Below are 24881 nucleotides of genomic sequence, written 5' to 3' on the forward strand. Positions count from 1 at the left end.
CAGCATCACGTGTTGGCCAATCCTGGAGCAAGTATACTGGACTTGATGGTAAAAAAGTTTGTAAAATACTAAGTGTGCAAGTATAAATTGGAATGAATCATCTGGTGAACTTGGAGATAATAAGAGTCATTATATTGTTTATTATAGCTCATAAATGTACTAAGTGCTTCAAAGATGGCTCCTGCTTCAGATCACAATCTAAATTGTAGATAGATCACAACCTCTAGGATGACAGACCGAAGGGATGGATGGGGTGAGGAAGCCACGGTTTATTGTAATGAGGTTACATGGGTACTCGGTTTATACAAGCCCACATGGTGTTTTATGAAGTTATTTTTAATAAAAATTATATTCACTTGCTTGTATTGCCTATCACAGAATTAAGTTTTCAGGAGAGATTTAAATGGGGAGGGTAGCAGCTTTACATAAGAACATAAGAACATAAGAAAGGCCGTACTGGGTCAGACCAAAGGTCCATCTAGCCCAGTATCTGTCTACCAACAGTGGCCAATGCCAGGTGCCCCAGAGGGAGTGAACCTAACAGGTAATGATCAAGTGATCTCTCTCCTGCCATCCATCTCCATCCTCTGACGAACAGAGGCTAGGGACACCATTCCTTACCCATCCTGGCTAATAGCCATTTATGGACTTAGCCACCATGAATTTATCCAGTCCCCTTTTAAACATTGTTATAGTCCTAGCCTTCACAACCTCCTCAGGTAAGGAGTTCCACAAGTTGACTGTGCGCTGCGTGAAGAAGAACTTCCTTTTATTTGTTTTAAACCTGCTGCCTATTAATTTCATTTGGTGACCCCTAGTTCTTATATTATGGGAATAAGTAAATAACTTTTCCTTATCCACTTTCTCAACATCACTCATGATTTTATATACCTCTATCATGTCCCCCCTTAGTCTTCTCTTTTCCAAACTGAAGAGTCCTAGCCTCTTTAATCTTTCCTCATATGGGACCCTCTCTAAACCCTTAATCATTTTAGTTGCTCTTTTCTGAACCTTTTCTAGTGCTAGAATATCTTTTTTGAGGTGAGGAGACCACATCTGTACACAGCTTTGCAGGACAATGTCAAGAGAGTGTTCTATGAAAAGAGATTCATCATGGGGGTGGGTTGGGAAGAGCAGATGCTTGTGGGAGAAGTGGCCGGAGGGGACACCAAGGCTGGCACCATTGGAGTATCTACTTGCACACTTCATTCAACTTGAACAATGAATATAAAGATCAGTTTCACATTCTGGTTCTCATGTACTGGTATGATGCTGTAATGTTTAGGTTTCACAGGCTGCAGGGGAATCTTTAAATCCAAACACAGGTTTTTAAAACTTTCTACTTATCTTAAATTTGAAAAATCTTAATTTTGCAACCTGACATTATATCTTTTTGTTTTACGATGCTGTATTGGCCCTGATAAAACTGATTTAAGAGCTACTGATACCTCCTGGGAAAAATAACCAGTTAGAGGCACCTTTGCCTGTCATATCATGAATGTGTCTGATCAGAGATAGTTGCATGAAAACTGGCTCTTTGTTCTGAAGAGTGTATCTGTTCCAGCTGCTTATTCTAAGGTGCCTGTACCCTGCAAAATTAAGTATTCTGCACTTGAAATCTTAATGCTCTCGCTGGTGTCAGACTCTACAGTAATTAGTTGTGATACTGCAAATAGAGAATTATGATTTCTGGTTAGGAATAAGATGGACCCACCCTCAGTAGATGGAGGTCATTCCTCCTCCAAAAACAGTGCTTCCCAGACCCTTAGACTCTAAAAAATAGCCTGGACTGAAAGTTCAGAACATTTCAAGGTTAGTCAGTTTCCTAATGGTTAGTGATGTGTGCGCACACATTTTTTAAAATGGTTGCAATTCCTTTGTTTTTGTCTTTCCTTTCAGAAAGAACCTGAAAGTGGACATATAAAATGTAATGCCTTTACTTCAGAACACTTTACAGACTAACTGTTAAAGGGCCACATAAGTGCCAAGTGCAGTATTAACTATACAGGAGGTCTTTGTTGTATTTGTCACATTTTATTTTTTAAATGAGCTTTCTTGACAGCTGCACTGTCTTGTTAGATCCATTCCTCTGAAACACTCATAATAGTGTAAATTGGTTGCAAGGGAATTCTGTGGTTCATAAAACTGATTCTAATACAGTCCAAATGATATGTTCTGTCATATTACTTCTCCCAAAATGGGCTTTGACTTCAAAGTCATCAGCTGAGATAACAAAGCCTTCTCTTCTCTTGGCATTTTGCTAGCATGTGCACCAGCAATGCTTGGTGTGTGAGCATGCATAGAATTCTAAGGAGTCATAGGATTATAGTGGCCAATGTGGCTTAATATATTGTGTGTCCTTTTTGTGGACTGTGTGATCTCTGGTTGAGCAAGAGGTATTTATAATGCCACAGAGACTGTTCAGTGAAGTGACTTTAGTTGGTTTAGAGACAAGTAGGAAGACTTATTTCTTCAGGGAGGGAACTGAAATTGCTAGTACAAGACCAAAACCAGTGTGCCTGATGCAGGTATTGAGAAGAACTCAAAGTTAGCATTATGTGGCACTTGGAAATATGTTATTCTATGAAGGTCCAAGTGATCATTAGATTGTAGGACTAATCAGATTGTAGAGCCAAGCTCCTTCTAAATAAAATAAAATATATAAAAAAAATCCAATAATATCCCATGAAATCACAAAGTTGAACTTGCTCTTTACATTTTTGTTTCCAGTGATAATTTAGTGCTTAATGAAAGGTTCCAAATTGGCAAATTGATTGAAATCCTATATCTGCAGAGCAGCTCTGACAATAAGAGCGAATGGAAGAGAAGAAGCTTGTAGTGGAAGAACTGGACATGCAAAAGTCCATGGGTCCTGATCTAATGCATCCAAGGTTTCCTCCAGAGATGGTGTGGCTATATGGGAATAGGAACAGATGCAGCAGGGACGGGTGAAGGTGGACTGAAGGGTTGAGGAGACTTGGAGTGAGGGGCCATCACTGAAGGATGAGGAATTGATGGATTGGAGGCACTAAAAGGGGTAGGTGATCGATACAGCTATGAGATCTGAGCAGGGAATGAATGCTTTTCTTCTGCACAAAGGTGGTGCTGCTGGATTGCAGATCTTTCTTGTACCTAAATTGTAATTGGGGGAGATAATTTTTTTAATGCAAAGTACATGTTTAGAAAAAAGGAAGACAACAAACTTCCCCACCCCCTTCAACTGGAAACTTACATGCTGGGACATGGGTATGGACTCACAGAGGTAACTGACTCATGAAGAGGAGCAGTCTGAGCGCAGGACTGGGAGATGAGCTCCTGAGTTCTAATTCTGGCACTGATGCTCTCATGGTGGCCATGGGTAAGTCAGTTAGGCCAAAAATTTCAAGACTGTCTAGTGCTTTTGCCTGTCCAACTTGAGGCACCTTGGCCCTCACTTTCATAAGTATGTAGCACCTCTCATTCCAACTGAATTTAAAAGAGAGCTACAGATATTCAGCACCTCCGAAAATGTGGCTCAAGGTGTAATAGGCACCCAAAACCAGTGATCCTGTCTAAAAATATGGGCTTCCACCTCTGTGCCGCAGTTATCCTTGACCTAAGATCAGTATTACATGTATTGCCACACTTGTTATCAACTCCAAAGTAGCCCCATGCGAGCACATTTTCAGAGCTGTTTGGGGGTGATCAGCAGCATGATGCCCATTGACTTTGACAGCTTAATCTCTGCTTAATGTATCAGAAACATGGGATAAAACACACTTCCACTGCTAAGGCATCTTCATCTCCAGTTCATTCCAGGGTACTTCAGGAACTAGCTGAAGCAATCTTGAAACCGTTAGCAATTATATTTGAGAACTCCTGGAAGACGGGTGAGGTCCCAGAACACCAGAAGAATAATAGGGTTATAAGGAATAGCCAGCATGTATTTGTCAAGAACAAATCATGCCAAACCAACCTAATTTCCTTCTTTGACAGGTTTATTGGCCTAGTGGATGGGGGGAAGCAGTAGCTATCATATATCTTGATTTTCCTAAGGCTTTTGACACAGTCCCACATGACATTCTCCAGAAATAGGGCTTTGTGTCTGTCACGGAGGTCGTGGAAGTCACGGATTCCGTGACTTTCTGCAACCTCCATGACTTCTGCAGTGGCCTGTGTGACTGACTCCAGGGCTGCCCAAGCAGCTGGCTCTGGGGCCAGTTGCTCAGGTAGCCCTGGGGCCAGCTGCGTCGGCCGCTGCTGGAGTGGACCCGCAGCTAGCCACACCGACCACTGCTCTGGAGGCCCCAGGGACAATTGCACCAGCCACTGCTCTGGAGGCCCCAGGGACAGCCGCACCAGCTGCTGATGAAGTGGCCCTGGAACCAGCTGCATCGGCCACTGCTCAGGCAGCCCCGGGCAGCTGGCCCTGGGGACTGCCCCAGCAGCACCCCCCCCACGGTGGCCCTTCCCCCCCTGCAGCAGCACACCTCCACCCCCACCCCAAGGTTTAGTCAGGAGTATTTATAATATAAATCATGGATAGGTCACAGGCTGTGAATTTTTGTTTATTGCCTGTGACCTGTCCATGACTTACTAAAAATACCCATGAGTAAATTGTCCATAAGCAAACTAGGAAATGTGATCTAGATCAAATTACTATAAGATGGGTGAACAACTGGTTGAAAGACCATACTCAAAGAATAGTTATTGATGGTTCATTGTCAAACTGGGGGGATGTATCTAGTGGGGTTCAGCAGGGGTGAGTCCTGGGTCCAATACTATTCAATATTTTCATGAATGACTTGGATAATGGAGTGGAGAGAGTGCTTAAAAAATTTGCAGGGTGACATCAAGTTGGGAGGAGTTGCACACTGTGATGGGGTGTACAAACCCCACACTGAGGCTTAAGGGCTCATTTTGGGCTCAGCCAGCCCTCCCCCAACACACCTGCAGTAAATGCTCCATCTGCTGGAGGAATTAAAAGGCAGCAAATTAGCTCAGTTGGTGAGCAGTGCTGAAGGTGAGCAGACCTGCCGCCCACAGCTTCAGAAGTTAAAAACTTCTGCGTCTCCTGCCCAGAATGCCAGCTAGTCAGGCCAAAAGGGGGGATGAAAGCCCCCCTCGTCCCTCTCCCGGTCATCGATGTCCCCTTCGAATGAATTGGGATAGACCTTGTAAGCCCCCTGGAAAAAAGTGCCGCCAGATACAAACACCTATTGGTGATAGTTGATTTTGTGACTCGCTATCCGGAGGCAATCCCACTCCATAACACCAATGCAAAGACTATTGCCATGGAACTTTTGAAAGTCTTTGCTTGAGTAGGAGTTCCCAGGGAGATTCTCACTGACCAAGGCACCAATTTCACATCCCGCTTGATGAAACAGGTCTGTGAGCTTTTGAGAATAAAGAGCCCCTGTACCTCAGTTTATCACCTGCAAATGGATGGCCTGAAGGCTTCAACCGAACCCTGAAGCGGATGCTGAAAAGGTGTATGCCAGAAGACCTCCCACATTGGGATCAGCTGATTTCCCCCCCCCCCCCGTTTGCCATCCCACAGTCCTCTACAGGCGTCTCCCCATTCGAGCTCCTGTATGGGAGACGGCCCCGGGGAATCCTTGACCTGGTCCTGGAGATGTGGGAAGGACAAACTCCGAGAACTCAGAATGTCCTACAGTACGTCAGGGGGAGACTTGAGACTGTAGGAGCTGTGGCTAAAGGAAACCTCCTCACCACCCAACAAACCCAGGAACGCTCCTATAACAAGGGAGCGCAGGTACGCACTTTCAGGCCAGGCGATCGCGTCCTCCTTCTACTCCCGAGCACAGAGTCTAAACTGCTGGCCAAGTGGCAGGGACCCTATGAAATTGTGTGCCAAGTCGGGCCAGTCAATTATGAGGTTAGACAACGTGACAAACAGAAGCCCACCCAGGTCTATGACATCAACCTGCTGATGGCGTGGAAAGAACGAGAAAGTCTATTCATCACCCCGTGCACCCCAGCACCAGAACTGCGGCCCCAAGTACCTTACGCCTTGTCCCCAGGGGCTATACAGGTGGGGGAACAACTTTGCCCTGAACAAAGAGCCCAGGTGTCGAGCCTAGTGAAAGCCTTCCCAATGGTGTTTTCCTCCCTACCAGGAAGGACCCACCTCACACACCACCACATCCAGGCTGAACCTTGGACGGTATTGCTGCCACCACCAAGTGATTTACACAAAATTTCAGGGAAAGGTCACTTGGAATCCCTATCCCCCCAAAATATCCCCCCAAGCCCCTTCACCCCCTATCCTGGGAAGGTTTGAGAATAATATACCAATCAATTGGTTAGCAGTGTGAGCACAGACCAGACCCTTTGTCTTCAGGACACTGAAAATCAATCAGGTTCTTAAAAGAACTTTATTTGTAAAGAAAAAGTAAAAGAATCACACCTGCAAAATCAGGATGGAAGGTAACTTTACAGGGTAAATAAAAAGATTTTAAACACAGAGGATTCCCCTCTGGCTCAGCTTCACAGTTACAAAAACAAGAATAAAACTACTTCTGTAGCATAGGAAAATTCACAAGCTAAAACAAAAGATAACCTAACACATTTCCTTGCCTTACTTACAATTTCTGTGATTTTAGATGGAATATTCCAGGTATATTTTCAGGAGATGTTGTAACTGCTTGGCTTCTCTCTCCGTCCGGAGAGGAAACAACAAAGAGAGAGCCCAAACAACCCCCCCCCCCCAGATTTGAAAGTATCTTCTTTTCTCATTGGTCCTTCTGGTCAGGTGCCAACTAGGTTATTTGACCTACTTAATCCCTTACAGGTAAGGTGATTCAGTACAGCTGCCAAGGAGGGATTTTATGCTACCCTTCTCTCTATATTTATGACAGGGTCATTGAGGAATTCCACAGTGAGTGGCGAAGCCCTGTCGTATTAGTCCCAAAACCGCATGGCACTATCCGGTTTTGCATTGACTTCAGGAAGGTTAATGCAATCTCCAAATTTGATGTCTACCTCATGCCCCAGGTGGATGAATTACTAGACCGGCTGGGCAAAGCTCAGTACATCACCACCTTAGACTTTACAAAGGGGTATTGGCAAATCCCACTCACACCAGAATCGCAAGAAAAAATTGCTTTTGCCACTCCATTCGGTCTGTACCATTTTCGAACTATGCCCTTTGGACTCCATGGGGCACCCACGATGTTCCAACGCCTTATGGACCAGGTGTTGCAATCCCATAACTCATACGCTGCAGCCTATTTAGATGATGTAGTCATCTACAGCCGAACCTGGGAAGAACATCTGGCCCAAGTGGCGGCCATGCTCTGCTCCCTGCAACAGGCTGGACTAACAGCAAATCCTGCAAAATGTAAAATAGGGAAAGAGGAAACCACCTACCTGGGATACATTTTGGGGAAAGGCCAGATCCGGCCCCTTATAGATGAAGTCCAGGCCCTCAAGGACACCCCACGACCTACCACCAAGAAACAGGTCAGGAGTTTTTTGGGACTTGCTGGTTACTACTGTTGGTTTGTACCAAGATTCTCGACGATCGCAGCCCCTCTCACAGACCTCATCATGAACGACATCCCCAAGAAAGTACACTAGTCCGAGGCCTGTGAAAAGGCCTTTCAAGAATTGAAAGAACGCGTCTGTACAGAACCAGTCCTATTCAGTCCAGACTTCTCCAAAGAATTCATTTTGCAGACAGATGCTTCCGATGTGGGACTCGGCGCTGTTTTATCTCAGGAAATAAAGGGGGAGGAACACCCAGTGCTCTATTTGAGTCGCAAGCTGTTCCCACGAGAACAAGCCTACTCTGTCATAGAGAAGGAGGGCCTGACAGTGAAATGGGCCGTAGACTCGCTCTGATACTACCTCCTGGGAAACCCATTCAAGCTCGTCACCGACCATGCCCCATTAAGATGGCTAAACACCATGAAGGACACAAACCCCCGACTGATGTGCTGGTACCTGTCTCTCCAACCCTACGCATTCCAAATTCAGCATCGAGCTGGGAAAGCGCACCAGAATGCTGACTTCTTTTCCAGGGAAGAGGGGGCACAATTGTATGGCCCCGACTCCCCAGGCTCCATCTTGAGCGGGAGGGTGTGTGATGGGGTGTACAAACCCCACATTGAACAACATGGTCTTAAGGGGTCATTTTGGGCTCAGCCAGCCCCGCCCCGCCCCACCTGCAGCAAATGCTCCATCTGCTGGAGGAATTAAAAGGCAGTGAATTAGCTCAGTTGGGGAGCAGTGCTGAAAGTGAGCGAAGGCCTTGGACTGAGGTGATCCCAGGAGGGGAGACGAGAGAAAGAGGCCCAGGGAGGACAGCCTTAAGTAGTCTTGGTTGCCAGGTTACTGGTAGCTAAAAGGACTCTGGGTCGGAGCCTGGTAGAGTGGGAGGGCCCGGGCTTCCCTCCCCCACAACCCCCATGGCAGTCCAGGGTTGTGGCCATTACCACTAGGCCACGCTTCCCAACCAGACCCTGTGTGGAGACCATTACACACACACTTTGGGGGACAGGATTAGAATTCAAAATTATCTTGACAAATTGGAGAATTGGTCTGAATTCACCAAGATGAAATTCAATAAAGACAAGTGCAAAGTATTTCACTTAGGAAGGCAAAATCAAGTGCACAGCTACAAAATGGGGAATAACTGAGTAGGTGGTAGTACTGCATTTGATACGAGATGTCATAAGCATCCCACAGTTATTTCCTGATATTAGTAGTGGGAGGAAAAATTGTTATGGATATCACTGTGGTAACTTGACAAATGCAGACTTTCTAATGGCGACTTCTGTACTGGACGTGCTTCTCTCATAAAGCTGCCTGGATGGATAGAAAAGGAGGGAGGCCTTAGAATTTCACTACTCTGCATCATTTTTAAAAGTGTTTTTGGTTGACTGTCCTCTTTAGTGTAACATCCTCCGGGGTTTGATAAACACAGGAAATTACAAGGCATATGATGTAGCAAAGGAATGTGCAGGGAAGGAGAGCTACATGCATATATTGCATCCTCCAACTTGACAGTAGTTTGTATCCTGATCTAGTATAGGATATGTTGTCTCATTTTCTCATTATTTTAAAAAAGGTATTAATATAGTACTTCTAAAAACTACTAACAAGGCTTTGTGAATAACCAGGCAATGTGTTAGCTTCCCTGTGCAGTATGCCTCAGTGCTGTCTGGGGGAGCATGGATCACGTCACACCCTCCATCAATACCTGGCCCGGGCCGGGGAAGCGACCAAATTTGGTGGTGAATCCTGGTCACATGCCACTTGAGGCAAGTTGCCCGTACACTAAGGAGAAGCGCTGTCTGGCAAACCTAGCCCTGGGACTTGTAACCAGTCCTGTGTACCATATTAGTGCGGTGTGAAGAAATAGTCACTAGGGTAGTGGTCCCCAAACTTTTTACCTTGCGCCTCACCTTACCCCTGGCTGCTCCCTCCCCCAGAGCCACGGCCGAGAGTGGGGCCACGGCTCCAGGAGGGGTGGGGGTGGGGATTGGATTAGGGGGCTGAGACTGGGGCCACAGCTTGGGGCAGGGCTGGTAGCCAGGGCCCTGGGCGTGGGGCCAGTAGCCTGGACCCCAGTTACAGGGCCGTGAGTAGAGCCTCAGGTGCGGGGCCAGGAGCAGAGCCATCAGTTGGGGCTGGCGACAGGAGTGGAGCTGGGTGGGGCTCCTTCCCTGCCACCTGCAGGGGCTGGCCCAGGCCCCAGCCACTTCTTCCCGAATGTTCCTCCATGCCCCCCTAAAGGGGCGCGTCTCACAGTTTGGAGACCTCTGCACTAGGGAATAGTCTGAGTAATGTTTAACTCTGACTGGAGTTTAATTTAGGTCTTCAAAGGCAGAAATGAATGCATGAAACCATAGTGTTCCATTTACTGCATGGCTTGTTTCATAGCCAGAGGATATTGAATAAGAACTGACTCTTTCAAATCTGCTTGAGTATTAAAGCATAATTTACCTGACTGCTCCCTACATCTATGAGCCCACATCCTTCCTCCCATCGTGTGCTGTGACACCCAGCTGGCAGGGGTATGACATAACAAGCAGCATGTATGTTGTAGGTAGCTGATGAGTATGGATTTTGGGGGGACCTGGGAGATACAGATTTATAGGGGACACATCAATTTAAAGCATAATTCTGTTTGGTTTTTTTTTACAAGTGACACCTGGCTGTATAACTCAAGGATCAGAGATCATCTATCTTTATGTATGCTTAGTTTGTTTACTTTGTGCATTTGACAGCACTTGTGTGTAGTCATTTTCTGTTTCCCCTATTTGGAAAAGTGTGGTTTCCCCCCTTCTTACTTTGAAAGAGAAATGTGAATTGTAAATGGGCGATCTGGACATGTTTTAGGGCAGGAAATAACTTTTGCAATGTCAGTTTTCTTATTACCTTGCTTAATAGCTTATTCTTTAGTCTCAGGTATTATTGACTATGTACTAAATATGGCAGTAACATGCTGATCTGCATTTGAACCAGACATATTGTAATTGTAACCTGCCTCTAAATGAGGGCTTCTTATGGATTTAATTTGCATCTCTAATCCAGTATCTTGTTTTGATGTATGGTGCAGGGTAAGGCTTTGCACCTGCAGAGAATGACGAATGTAGACTGAATAAAACATTTCTAATTAATGGCATTCAGCGAGATCAAAACACACAGAGAGGGAAGATTTTTTTCCTTCACTCAGAGGAAAAAATAACATGTCTAAAACAAGGCAGCAGTACCATTCTGGTCAGCAGGCTTTGGACCAACCAAAGACTAACACTTTCCAGACAAATGGAATCTTTAAAAGCTTGAAACACAAGCACCACACCCCAGAATTTCAGATTGTGTTGGTGCTGCAAAGAGTGTAAGACCAAACTAGCAAGGTGCTGCTGAATAGTGTAAAAGATGCATGCGTGAGTGAGGAGCTCTTGAATCAGAATCTCTTAACAGTACATCTCTCACTCCCAAACTTGAATGGTTAGGCATTGGTGCTTGTGATGATCTCTGCTGGGCAGATCAAGAAATGGACTGGCTTTGGCAGACAATGCCACATCTCCCTGTTCTGATAGTTCGGTAATAACTGTCTCACAGATCTTTCCTCTATGTTAGACACATTTTTTTACTTCATTTGTGCACACTTCAATGGGATTTCTGTGTGGTCGGGACTCCTTGTATTTGTTTTAGCCCAGGAGTTCTCTGGTGCTCCCACAGGGTGGAACAAATGCTAGTAGGCTGTCTCAGGGATCTCTTCCCTTCCCATTTGTGATTATGTGGGTCTCCTCCCCTCCACGTGCAACTGGGCAACATCCTTGTGGCATCTTCAGCCACTGCTTCCATGGAAAGGTAATATTGGGAAGGTATCTGATGTATTTTTAGCATGTAATGGAGTTTAGCAGTTGGAAACAAGAAGTAGAGCGGACACTACATGACCAGCCAACATTACATGGGCAGTCAATGAGTACTTTGTGGACCACAGACCACAGCTGGAAAATGGCTATACAAGGTTGTATTGAAGGAGAAGGGAAAGATTCTAGAGCCTTCGTATTCTATTTATATCAGATTGACTGCATATGATGGGAATTCTATGATTATTATTGTGAAAGTGAAAAATCTAATCCATATTTGCTCCAAAATCTGCTGACCTGAATGGCACTGCTGTTTCAGCATTCACTAAGGGGGGATTGGGGTGGCAGAAATGGGCTTTAAGTATTTATACTATCTATCTATTTATCTATCTTTCACTGATCTCTTTGCCAGTATAATCTCAACACCTGGAATATTGTGTTGTAACTTCTTTTTTTGTCTTAGAGTGACCAGTCCTGGAAATCTTACAATCCTTCTCATTTTTGCAAAATTATGTAAACTTGTAAGACTCGGGCTGGGATTTTTAAAGCAGCCTAAGGGGATTAGGCACCCAAATCCCATTGAATTTCAGTGGTATTTGGACAACTAACTCCTTTAGGATCCTTTGAAAATTGCAGCCTACATATATCAAATTATAACAGATTGTCTTCCTAGAAATACCTTACTCAGTCAGCAATCTGTGTTTCTCTTCAGGTTTTTGGATTATAAAGAGACATGGGCAATTTCAAAGGTCATGCTCTGCCTGGGAGTTTTTTCCTCCTCTTTGGCTTGTGGTGGTCAGTGAAGTACCCACTAAAATATGTCTGTCGAAAGAACAAGAATGCTTGTTACCTTGGTTCCAGGGCAGGATTTCAGCGCCTGGAATTTATTGAGGGGATCGTCAAAGCAGTATTTGCCCTGATTGGTAAGTAAGACTCTGATTTTAAAGAGACAGAATAAAAAGATGAGGGCCACGCTAGTTAATGTTTTTATCTTTTAAAATTATCTATTTACTGTCAGTTTTATTATAGAGCTGGTCGTTGTTTTAAAAAAAAAACCCTAAAGCCCATGAATTAATGTCATAATAACAGTGAGGGTGATTAACCATTACAACAAACTACCCAGGGAAGTGGTGGATTCTCCACCTCTTGATGTCTTCAGATCAGGGGCGGCTCTATGTATTTTGCTGCCCCAAGCACGGCAGTCAGGCAGCTTTCGGTGGCTCACCTGCGGGACGGGAGGTCCGCTGGTAACGCGGATTCGGCAGCATGCCTGTGGGAGGTCCGCCAGGCCCGTGCCTTCGGCGTACCCGCCACCGAATTGCCACCGAAACCACGGGACCGGCGGACCTCCCGCAGGCATGCTGCCGAAGGCAGCCTGACTGCCGCCCTCACGGCAACCGGCACGCCGCCCCCCACGGTTTGCCGCCCCAGGCACGCGCTTGCGCTGGTGCCTGGAGCAGCCCCTGCTTCAGATCAAAGCTGGAGGCCTTTCTAGAAAATATGCGTTAGCCAAACACAAGTTATTGGGCTCATACAGGGGTAACCGGGTGAAATTTAATGATTGTGGAAGACATATATACAGAGGTCTGACTAGATGATCTAACGGTCCCTTCTGGCCTTATAGTCTATGAATAATTGGAGTCACATTTAGTTATTCCATAGTTAAGCTTGTAACATGTTTCCCGGCTAAAGCTGAATTTTGAAGCCCCGTTAAGATCCGCACACTCTCACACGTATCAGTTTGCCAGTTCAGGGGTTGGGATAGAGGTTGTGGTGCAAAGGTGTGGTCATTGACCTGGGGCTCTCATATGCAAACTGGAAACTGCAGGCAGGGTGGGCAGTGCTTGCCCTTTTTGAATGTACTACATTATGATTTCTGTCCATTGCTGTAAATGGGTTTTGAGGGCAGCTCTGTGAGCGCTTCCCAGCTTTCAGATGTCACCGGCTTCCAATGAATATTAATAGAACACGTGAATGTAGAATGCTGTCTACCTGGTGAAATTCAGAAGTGAAAATATCTACCCTTTTTTAAAAGAACCAAACCTTTTGAGCAGCAGAATCACTACCTGAGATTGCCACTTCACATTCTGTTATGGGATAGCTTAGAAACAAAGCAAAATGAAAGCCAGACCGATGGCTTAGTGGACTAAGCAGCTGATTTGAAACCTTTGTCTCGTTCAAATCACAGCACAGTTTAATTTAGCAGATTTCCCTTAGGAAGCAGGTAAATTGAGTATTTGGGAGCTCACTGTGTGTGGTCTCAAGACTTAGATATTGAAATGGGGCCACAGTGTTACATTTAGCTATTTGCTTTGTGGGGATAATAAAGATTCCATGGTATTTCTAATAAGACATGGGCTTTGTCCTCTTCTGCTCTGTCACCGTCTCCTTCCTGCTTGTCCCCACACTACTGACCTCCAGTTGGCCACTGCCCTCCATCCCAGAGATAGCTGCACTTCAGTGATGCTGTATGATATGTACAATTATATATTATCCCCTTACAGAAAAATTCTCTTCAGATCCTCTGTGAGATCTGTAGAGCTGATATTTTGTTGGAATGCAAAATACTAAATCAGTGCTTTCTTTTTTGCTGCAGCAATGTATTGTTTTACTGTATTTTAACTTATCCCTCAATCCAAAGTGTGGACAGGAAAGACTGAGGGAGAAGGAATGAAAGCTCCAGTGTTGGAGTATATGGATGTGCTGAAACAAATTTGAAACAAATCTGCATTTGCTCTTTAATATAACAACTTGTATCCTGTAGGGGGATAGTGGGATCCATTATGCTACATACAATCTTCAATTTAAAATATATATTTAGATGTATAGAGTGTCTCAACACAAAGGGCTTCACAAACTACCATGTACACTCAAAATACCACTCAAATGCAGCCTTCACTGGGATGGAGGGTTGTAGCTACATAACTGTTTGCGGGGTGTCCAAAAAAAGCAGCTTAAATCCCTACTTTTAGCAAAAAGTCCCATTGGAGCTTTAATGCTCATGCACAGCAGAGAGGGACCGCTGCCTTTAAGGCATCATAGGAAAGATCCCCAGGAAGTCAACTAATTGGCATACCAATATATGTACTGCAGAGGGGTGAAAAGCTAAGGTGTCCCTGCTAGGACTTGAACTTGTGGTTCTAATCTAAGGAGTCAAGAGATGTTAAACCCATTCTTAAGCCACTGTTTATCCAGAGAAAAAGATTGTTCAAGATTTAGTCAGATGATCACAGACAATAGTAAACATTTGATTAGAAAGCAGCATAAAGTGGTGATCTGCACTGTTAATGGCTGCATGATACCAGACAATAGCACGACTGGCCTGCTGCTGCTGAGTAAAGTACTGTCTTTACTGAATGGCTAAAGACTTAAAATCTGTCTGTACCCTAATTAAGCTCCAGGATAGCCACCAATGCTTCCCCTGTTATTTCATATGCAGGTATGATAGCTGAGCAGTTTGTTCCTGATGGGCCTCATCTGAAGTTGTATAATTATGAGGAAAAACACTGGGATCACTTGATGAACTGGCAGCATGCCACCATGTATCTCTTCTACGGCATCTCAGGGCTGGTTGACATTGTGGCTCATGGCACCAATGCATTGCCAGTGGCCTTGGATAGGATGATGCTTTCGTTAGCAGTTTTCATTGAAGGTGAGTTTACTCGTGTGTACAGAACCTGGAAGAAAATGAGGAGCCAATCAACCAAATATATTATTATTTATTATTATTAAAGTAGCAATTATTTGGACTAAAACTGAAGCCTAAGGGAGTTAAGTTCCCAAATTTCAATAGGAGTTGGGCACTTAACTCCCTTAAGCTCCTTTGAAAAATCTCAGCCTTGATCCGCCTAGATTTTAACTAAGTGTACGGAAAACAAAATGAGTGCATTATAGCATCACCTTTGTTACACTTTAGAGACAGTTTAGTAATATTTTATGTTAATCCCATTTTTAATTAAGGATTATAGGGCAAATCCCCTCCCTGTTTCCCAATCAGAGTAGTGGGCTGGGCTTTGGGGAGAGTCACAGGGGAAATGTGAGGAATCAACACCCTTTTCCTGCTGTCCTCCAAACTGGCTGTGGGGCAGCAACTGAGCTACTTTATGGAGCTGCACCCACCTCAGTGTTCTATGGTGATCAGACTATATAACTATAACCCGACTATAAAAGCATGTATGTATGTATGTACAATTACATGTCTCCTTCCTTCCTTCCTTTTGTGTCTGCTTCCGTCTTATAGTACAAAGGGGCCTAATCCCGATTGGGGCCTCTGGGTGCTACCATAATATAAATATTACCTTTGTGCATTTCTAAGCTTAACTCACTATGGAATAAACATTTTAAAGGGAACTTGATACAGAGGGAACAGTTCACAGTTTCTAGTGGGAGATGAGGGGAACTGTTGGATGTCATTAAAACAAAATGCCTGGTATTGTACTGTTCTGTCTTAAAAGATTGATCAGTTCCTATGTTGTCACAGGTTTTCTCTTTTATTACCACATACATGGGCGAGCCATGCTGGATTTTCATGTTCATCAGTTACTTTTAGTGGCTATCTTTGGAGCAGCTTTTTGCATATTTCTGGAAGTCTTCTTCCGCGGCAGCATTGTCCTTGAGATGCTCCGGACGAGTCTCTGCATTCTGCAAGGTAGCTGGCTCTGGCAGGTGAGTCAATGTTTCCAGCTATTAGGATTCCCTCCTTTGATTGTAATACTTGCTTTATCCCTTTGCTGCTTCTCCACTGGCATGCTGGTACTTCAGATGTGACCTACTATGCATTTACACAGTGCCTTTTATGCACAGATCTCAAAGCACTCATAAATAACGACTAATCTTGAATTTCCCTGTGAGGATATAGAAGTGCTTAGTACACATTTTACAGATGGGGAAGCCATTTTACCAGTACATCTGTTTTCCCAAGGCCAGATATTGACTCAATGCGTGAACTAAGAATAGAACCCAGGAGTTCAGATTCAGTCCTTTGCTGTAATGACTAGACATTCCCAACCCTGGAAAATACTGTATGAACTATGTAAACCAACAGTTACTTAGTGGTGCTACATAAATGCAGTGTTTTTTACAGATAAAGTAAGTCCACAATTCAGAAAATCTGCAGGAAAATTAATAAGTAAATGCTCATCAAAGCACAGTCAAGGTAGAAGATGGAGGAAAGGCCATGTGAACAATTCATTGGCATTGCTGTAAAGAGCAGCGGTGGCTCCAGGCACCAGCGCTCCAAGCACGTGCCTGGGGTGGCAAGCCGCGGGGGGCGCCCTGCCAGTCCCTGTGAGGGTGGCAGTCAGGCAGCCTTCGGCGGCATGCCGTGGGAGGTCTGCTGGTCCCGCGGCTTCGGCGGCACTTTGGTGGCGGGTACACCGAAGCCGCGGGACCGGCGGACCTGCCGCAGGCATGCTGCCGAATCTGCGGGACCGGGGACTTCCCACAGGCACGCCGCCAAAGGCGGCCTGCCTGCCGTGCTTGGGGCAGCAAAAAAGCTAGAGCCGCCCCTGGTAAAGAGGAAGGAAAGGGAGAAGTATCTTGAATGTGTTGGATCGGTCCCATCTCTCTTTTTCCTAAAAAAAAATCTCAAGTGATCAGTCTATATCCTGATTCATCACTCCAAGCACAGCTTGCCAGTTTCAAAACTTTGGAAGTGGAACAGGTAAAACAAGTGCCCCAAACTTTAATACTTCAGCAATATGGGCACTAGCATCAGTCACGAGCATTACCTCATATAAGTCTAATAGACATTCCTATCACCATTTTGTCATTCCATATACTTAGTTGGTGTTTAGTAGACATACACCAATTAATTTGCTACTCTCAGGACAGTGTACTCATGAGAGAAATGGTGGTAAATATTCGTTGTATAAATCACTGCTGTCTAACAACAGAAGTAGGAATATCAGCAATCTTATGCTGGAGAACTGTGGTTGCTATAGTAACTTTTCTTTCCCTTATGTCTAGACTGGCTTCCCCCCTTTTTTTTTTTTTAAACATGTTGGCCAGACATGGTGAATGAAAATGTGTGGGGTTCTTTAGAAGAACTAGACATTTAGCACCAAGTCAAATATTTAAACACTTGCACTAGCAAAAAAAGAAACCTCTTCAATTGCAAACTTTTCCATAATTGAGCTCAAGAAAAATGTCCAGTGTCTCAGAACTTACTGCTGTATTTTGTTGTTCCATGATTTTTTTCTCTTGACTAAAAAGTTTTACAACAGAATAGTTAGACATAGTCATTTAGCTTTCCTTGTCTATCTTGTCCTCATTAAGAGAGGTAACTTATTACAACACAAGGAATTAAATAGAAAAACAGAGTTCTCAGATACAAGGGTGGCTTTTTTGACACTTGCATGACAGACTTCAACTCTATGTGTGGATTGAATACCACATACTGGCTGCAGAGTGGCAAATTTGTAAAAGATGAGCAGCTTTCCTTTTGTATTGCCAATGCCCTGATTAATCAGATTCTCTGCATGTGAAGCAAAATACAGTCAATCCAACTCAAATGTTCTCAGCCAGACTGTTGAGAACTGATGCTAGAGGGGACAAGATAGCCTAAGGAACCAGTACTGTTCAAGTGAAACCCTGGTCAACAATAACAGTCGCTAGCATCTGATTGCTGTTTGATGGCTTATGTGAAAATAGTTTGATCTTTTCCAGCTCCTAATAGACTGGTGTCCATGTCTCAAAAAGTCACCATCATAAGGGGCACTAGCTTGGATAAATGTGTTAAATTTTTGTAATAGTTTGGAAAGAAATCTCACTCGCCATCTATAGAATACATACAGTTCTTATTAGTCTTTACTGATTTAATAAAAAGTGACACTGAAACATGTTTTCAACATGTAAGTTAAAGTCCCCTCTCTTGAAATGAATAAATAATTAAAATCCAACCATTATTATTTGCAATCTAACCTGATTATTGCCCCCATCCCGCAACAGAATCTTATTAATAACCAGGCTTTTGGAGAAGGGGGAATGCAATAAGGGCTAGTATTTGTGGGTAGGTGGGTAATCTTTGACTCTGACAGTTTTCTGGCTGGTAGTGTTTCCCACTTTCAGAGTACAGAAGGAGAGCCGCTACTCAGTCCTCTTGTACCACACAAGCCTGACTCTCACAGGATCAGTTGGGCTGGTGCAGAGTTCCCCTTCATAGGAGATAATACAGGGCTCTCTGGAATTGGCCCTGTATCTTTGATGGAATTTATTTGTCTTTCAGCACTACAGTGCAGTTTTAGAAATAATCTAATTTAAGTATGATGCTGTAAAATTGTTTTGTTATAATGTTCTTAGATGTAATCTTCAATACACTTAAAAAAACAATCTGCAAACGTTTGCCGTGTGACCTATGCCCGACATGTAATGCGTGGTATGGCTCAGAACAAATGTCAGATGAATGTTATTAAATAAATTTAATTTAATTACAGATTGGTTTTGTACTTTATCCTCCAAATGGCAGACTGGAATGGAACCAAATGGATCACAATAATATGATGTTCTTGACAATGTGCTATTGCTGGCATTATGCCTTTGCTTTTCTTATACTTGCAATGAATTACACTATTGTCAGCTGGTAAGTTAACTACAGAACTAAAACTTTGGAGAACCATGTGTCAGTTGCACCGAGTGTAGGACTTTAGGCTCATGGGATAAAGTCCCCCCCTCTCCTCCCAAGATAAAATAAAGATAGGCTTTGCTCATTCATGGCCATTACATCACTGATCATTCCAGTGAAAGGGAAAATAAGTACTTTGTGAACAGAATGGTATTTCACCATTGTTAACTGGCATCTCATGTAAATTGAGCTACTTTTGACATTGTTTAGAATTGCATTACAAAAATCAGAGCTGGAAAATACCTTCTAGATCAGTGGTTCTTAACCTTTCAAGACTACTGTACCCCTTTCAGGAGTCTGATTTGTTTTTGGTACCGCAAGTTTCACCTCCACTTAAAAACTACTTGCTTACAAAAGCATAAAACTACAAATGTGTCACAGCACACTATTGCTGAAAAACTGCTTACTTTCTCATTCTGTCTGTATGAAATTTTGGTTTGTATTGACTTTGCTTGTGCTTTTTATGTAGCCTGTTGTAAAACTAGGCAAATATCTAGATGAGTTGATGTACCCCCTGGAAGACCTCTGCAAACCCCCAGGGGTATTCTACCCCTGGTTGAGAACCACGTTCTAGATCGCTAAGAATCAAGATGGGGCAGTCCCTACAGCATGGTGACAGATAGTGCTTGTCTGTGCCAGTTTTAAATGGCTCAAGACAAGTGGCTATTACCACTTCATTTGGAGACTGTTGCACAGACCAAACAGATTTCATTGTTAATATTTTCCCATGACTAAATTTTCTTTTGGCCAGTTTTATCCCATTATTCCTAACTATAGCCATGTGCCTGGTCTCACAGTGTTTAATCTGAGAAAACCCCCACTGAAGTCCTGTTTTTCTGTGGAATGGTATATTGGAGGAATCAGGTTTGATCACTGTGACAGCAATGTCTAGCCCATCTACCTGTTGTATCATCTTCCTTGGTGTTTATACCCTTTTCCATTCTTGTAGGCAGTTATATCCCTGCTCGGTCATTCTTTGGCCATATTTAGTTCTTCCAGTTTTTCCTCATAAATCAGTCATTCTGGCTCCTTGATAATAAAAATGATTAACTTTGTGTCCCCTGTAACAATAACCAGATTAGCATTTGATTCATTGTTTAGTTTAGAATGTAAAATTACGTGGCAAACCTCTTCTTTTCTTTCCCCCCACTGTCTCCAGGGTAGTTCGTTCAAAGATTAAACAGGCCCAGTCCGTGGAGATGGGATTACTGAAAACATCCGAACGAGATCAGGAATCAGAAGACGAAATCTAGTTTTGTATAAATTCTGTTTTACCACTTTGCCTTCTTCATCATTAAGATAATTTTTACCTCATTTCTAGACTAGTTTACCATCTTGTTTGTTCTTCATATAACTCGCTATGCAAGTATCATCCATAAAGTACTGTATACTGCTACATAATTAGATTCTTATTTGCAGAGTGTAGGCCTTATATTAATGTGGTGTTTCCATTAGTACATTGTTCATCACATGCTTTAGTGGAAAAATATTTTCCTATTAGATGAACTTAGATTGGATGGGGTGACATTGTCAAGTAAAAATCAATTCAGCCCATTAATAGCTGAGCAACATGTTCTCCTCCTGCTGTTGGAGAAACTGGTAAATTTCCATATCTAAATATGTCAAAAAAGCTGAATTTGCTGAATTGCCAGGCATGTACATAAAATAATTGTACAGAACTTTAAAACAATGGAATAAGCACATTATTGATGGAGACCTACATCTGCATTGTCAAGAATATCTTTGCTTGTTGTTTCAAATGAAATAGCAAAAAACTGCAAATTGCAAACCCATGTAGCATTTATCTGCACAGTCTATCCTTTGTTCGTTACCACATGTGCTCTACCAAACTTCTGCAAGGAGATCAAGTAAGTGTAGAAATGACCACTGGGATTGCCCATCATGAGGGGAAGTTACTCATTGCAGTGACTTGACACTCCTATCACCCTTCGCTTTGACAAGCAGTACATTGACCCTACTTTACAGCCAGGGGTATTGGAACAATTTTTATAGTGGGGGTGCTGAAAGCCTTTGAACAAAACTGTAAACCCTGTATATGATGGAAACCATGTATGTGGTTGTTACTACTACTTCAAGCCAGGGGGTGCTGCTGCACCCCCAGCACCCTTAGTTCCACACCCCTGTTTACAGCAAGTATAGCAACTTTCTATAGAAAGGCTGCTGTATGTCAAACAGGGCAACATCAGGCGTCCAAGTTAATTCTGTACCCTAAATTCAGCTCCTTTCCCATACTGCAGTCTAGTGGGATTTCAGTAAGGCACTGGGGCAGTCACATAACTGGATGCAGTGCACAAATCCACATGCTGTGCTCAGCAATGGCAGCATATGTACTTGGACGCAGTCTGCAGCTTAGGGACCTGCTCTGTTCTCTCTGCACTCTCTTGGAGGATGTTGATCATTGTAGAATAGAGTGCTGTATGGACACACGCACACAGTGATCATTTTAAAATCAACTCCGCAGGCTTCTTTGTGCATTTCTGAATGTATAGTAATTTGTACTGTACAAATGATTCTGTGAGGTGCCAGGTTTCAACTCCTGCTGCCGTAAGGATACATTCCAATATGAATTGTAGGATTAGTAAATGAATAATACATGGCAAAGAACATTAGTGAGCCTTACTGCATGGAAGCATACTGCCCCCAGGAGGTTCAGTACTTGAAGTACATCTGTAACACAACTCATTCTTTAAAAAGCCTATAGTAGTAATAGGGCATGACTGGACATCTGCCATTCAGCAACAATTACTCCTGGGAGAATTCTGCACCAAAAAATTAAAAATTCTGTTCACAATATTTTAAAATTCTGCATATTTTATTTGTCAAAATACTGCAATATAATCACTCTGGTTCCAATTATTTTGGTAATTTATTTAAACTACAATATAATGGATAGAGAATGGGAGTGGGGAGCAAATCCCCTTGCCTAATAGTAATGTAGCTAGGTGTAACCCTTTATTTCAAGTCAACAAATATATGCAGCCATATGCTCAGTGTTACAACATAGGCAAGTGAGGGCAGAGGAATCAAACTCACAATTTATGTTGGCACTGCCCATCTCTGAAAGGACAGTAGCCAACAGTTCATAGAGCACATTGTGATAGGAAATTTTTTCAGTACAAACATTTAGACCAGTTCTAATCACTAAAGCACCATCAGCATTTATAAGGCCATACTGTCTTTTACCCTGGGCACTCTGGCAATGTAAAGAAGCCTTAAAACTTTTACACCTGTTTTATACTCCTGGGGAAATTCACAAAGACAATGGGAACACTAAGCAGGCAGGCTCCTACATTCTGCTCTGCCTGAGGGGACAGAGCCTGCCCCATGCCTTCCTCCTCAGAAACATCCCGAAGCCCTGCCCCTCCATGCTGAATGTGCTGCAATAGCGAGTGAGAGGGACAGAGTGTCCCTCTCTCTCTCTCACATGCATCCCCCTCCCAGCAGTGATTTACATCTCTACCGGCTCCTCTGAGCACCCAAACTGACCTGCCTGCACTGCTGGGGAGGGGCACATAACAGGTCTTCTGGCTTCCCTTTGCTTCCCTGCCAGAAGTCATTTTTCTGTGGAGAAGCAAAGAAATCTGCAGGGGACATGAATTCTGTGCACGCACAGTGACGCAAAATTCCCCCAGGAGTAAACAATGCCTGTTATTGTAGGTTCCACTGCCAGAGAAGTGAGTACAATAGGAATTCTGAAGGCAATGGAACACAGCAGCCATCAACTGTAGGGCAGTTACTCTGCAAAAGGAGCCTCTTGCTTTCAGAATACATCCTTTTAAAATATTAATATTTATATATTATACTCATTGCATTTAAAAACAGGATGTTGCACAGTAACGTAATGTAAAAATTCCAGCCCACTGGGACTGAAACTAGAGACATACTTTTTTTTCTCTTAGTTCTCTCATGTTTTCATCATACACTCCAAGGCAAGATCCCGGTTCTGCAGTCCTTATGTAAGCAGTCACACTCACTGATGGAGGTGAGTAAGAGCGGCAGGATCTGGATCTAAATTTGTGTGCTTCATCTGAATTTATCCTTGTCCTTTTGATATAAAGCAGAAAAAAGTATAGCTTAAATAAAGCTAATTGCAGTAAGACTACCACTCTAAAAATATAAAACTATTATTTAAAGTAGTTTATAGCTGTAAGGAAAACCAAGGATAAGGAGAAAAGCTCAAGACCCTTTACCTATAGCTACTTTACCTTTAAATGCACACAAATACATTATAGGCTACATTTTTCAGGGAATCTTCCCTTCAGTTGTCAGTTCTTTAAAGGTTGGAGCTGGTCACTTTAGAATTTCTGGCTTTTCAGAGCTTTTCTAATATAAGCTACATTTTAAAATCTTTAACTCTGAACTAAATTTTCAAATGGTGCACACGTTAAATTGACTATAAAGCACTTTGCTCAGGTACAGCACAGGCAGCAGCAATGCAAGCTTTCTCATTGCCCTGCCAATAACAACACTTAGTACTGTAAAACTATTAATGTGCCTCAAGCCCTGACTTGAAGGGACCATGTAAGCAGGAGAAGAGAGCAGTAACTCTCTGAGCACTGGAAATGTTAAAGGATGCAGTTTGCTTGGAGTATTTTTTTTTCCAATATAAAGATTTTAGATGGTCACTTTGAATTACTTCTGGTCCCCACCAAGTATCTTGCTACTTGTCACTAGATCTGAGAATAATTATTGATTAGTAATAAATATGAACCTGAATCAAAACCTTAGAACAGAACACTCCCAAACTTTCCATCTAAGTTCTTATACTACCCATCACTGTGAGATGGGAAAGTTTAGCTCCAGATCCAAACTTCACAGTTGGTATCCATTACTAAATAACCATTTGTTCTTCTGTAGTGCCTTTCATTGGAGGCTTTTGCAACTCTTTGAAAACCTTAATGAAGTCTGCTTCACAATACTCCTGTGAGTGAGGTATCATTCCTCCTATTTTATATATGGACATTTCCATATCAGCAGGACTTAGTCGTACTGCAGTCTGTGACATTACCTTCGCAGTGCAGCTGAAACTCAGAAGGAAGTGATACCTACCCCATTCTGCAAATCTAGGATTTTTGTGGCACTTGAAGGGCCACATTCTCCCATTAATTACACTAGTGGAGCCTCATGAAAATAATTTTTTTCTGCAGGCATAAATGAAGGCAGCTCCATTGAGTTCAAAGGAGTTTTGTCTGTTTACACCAACAGAAGATTTGGCTCAGTGTGGTTGCCACTGAACCGGAGACAATGACCATAATCAAAAAAGATGCCCATAGGGCAGCCTGGGGTTGAACTCAAGGTGCTAAACAGAGTTAAAAGCAGTATTGCTGTGTCTTAATTGCTATTCTAACTGAAGTTATCCAATGTGGATTATCTAACCAAATGAAGAATATACTTTTTTTATGGGGGGTGGGGGGGGGGAGGGGGAGGAGTGTAGACATACCCTAAAAGTGCTCCTCCTTGCCCTGTCTCAGTCCTAAAATTCTAACACTGAACTCTTGGAATTACCAGAGTTCATGTAATTAAACCCTGGAATAATTCCATCAGTGGTGATAGTGCCATAGGTTGTTGTGAGGGAAAAATCAGATATGATTCACAATCTGCTAAGAGGGGACATGTACAGCTCCCTGTGCTAGATTTAGTGAGTGACCCATACAGTTGTCTGAGAATTGGATGACCAAGTTTGCTGGATACATTTTGTCTGTTTTGGGCAGATACAAATCTCTAGAAATGACACTTCCAGAATTCCAATTTAGAAGTCAACACTTTTTGTGACTAATCCTATAATTTCTTTTATGCACAAAATACCTTCTTTTACTAAAGATGGCATTACAAAGAGGCAAAATAAAAAAGGGTTTTAAAGTGTTCAGGATGTTCAATAATTTTCCCTCCAAGTTTTTCCTCCCCTATTTCAT

General features: G+C 43.1%; 1 protein-coding gene across 1 annotated transcript; it reads left to right on the forward strand.

The window, feature by feature from the left end:
- The first annotated feature begins 12060 nt into the window (after positions 1 to 12060).
- TMEM45A (transmembrane protein 45A) lies at positions 12061 to 22929 on the forward strand. Its single transcript, XM_065423599.1, has 6 exons — positions 12061 to 12250; positions 14767 to 14979; positions 15808 to 15992; positions 18761 to 18906; positions 20108 to 20200; positions 22869 to 22929. Exons 1-6 carry the CDS (start codon positions 12061 to 12063, stop codon positions 22927 to 22929), a joined length of 888 nt encoding a protein of 295 aa, XP_065279671.1.
- The last annotated feature ends 1952 nt before the right edge of the window (positions 22930 to 24881 follow it).

Source organism: Emys orbicularis, chromosome 1, assembly GCF_028017835.1.
Source record: "Emys orbicularis isolate rEmyOrb1 chromosome 1, rEmyOrb1.hap1, whole genome shotgun sequence".
Lineage (NCBI taxonomy): Eukaryota > Metazoa > Chordata > Testudines > Emydidae > Emys > Emys orbicularis.

Excerpts from the sequence above, each read along its gene's own strand:
- TMEM45A (XM_065423599.1), top strand. The coding sequence starts at position 12,061 with ATGGGCAATTTCAAAGGTCATGCTCTGCCTGGGAGTTTTTTCCTCCTC. Across the intron at positions 12,251-14,766 it reads AGCAGTATTTGCCCTGATTG|GTATGATAGCTGAGCAGTTT; the intron begins GTAAGTAAGACT and ends TTTCATATGCAG. Across the intron at positions 20,201-22,868 it reads GAATCAGAAGACGAAATCTA|TTCTCTCATGTTTTCATCAT; the intron begins GTTTTGTATAAA and ends TTTTTCTCTTAG.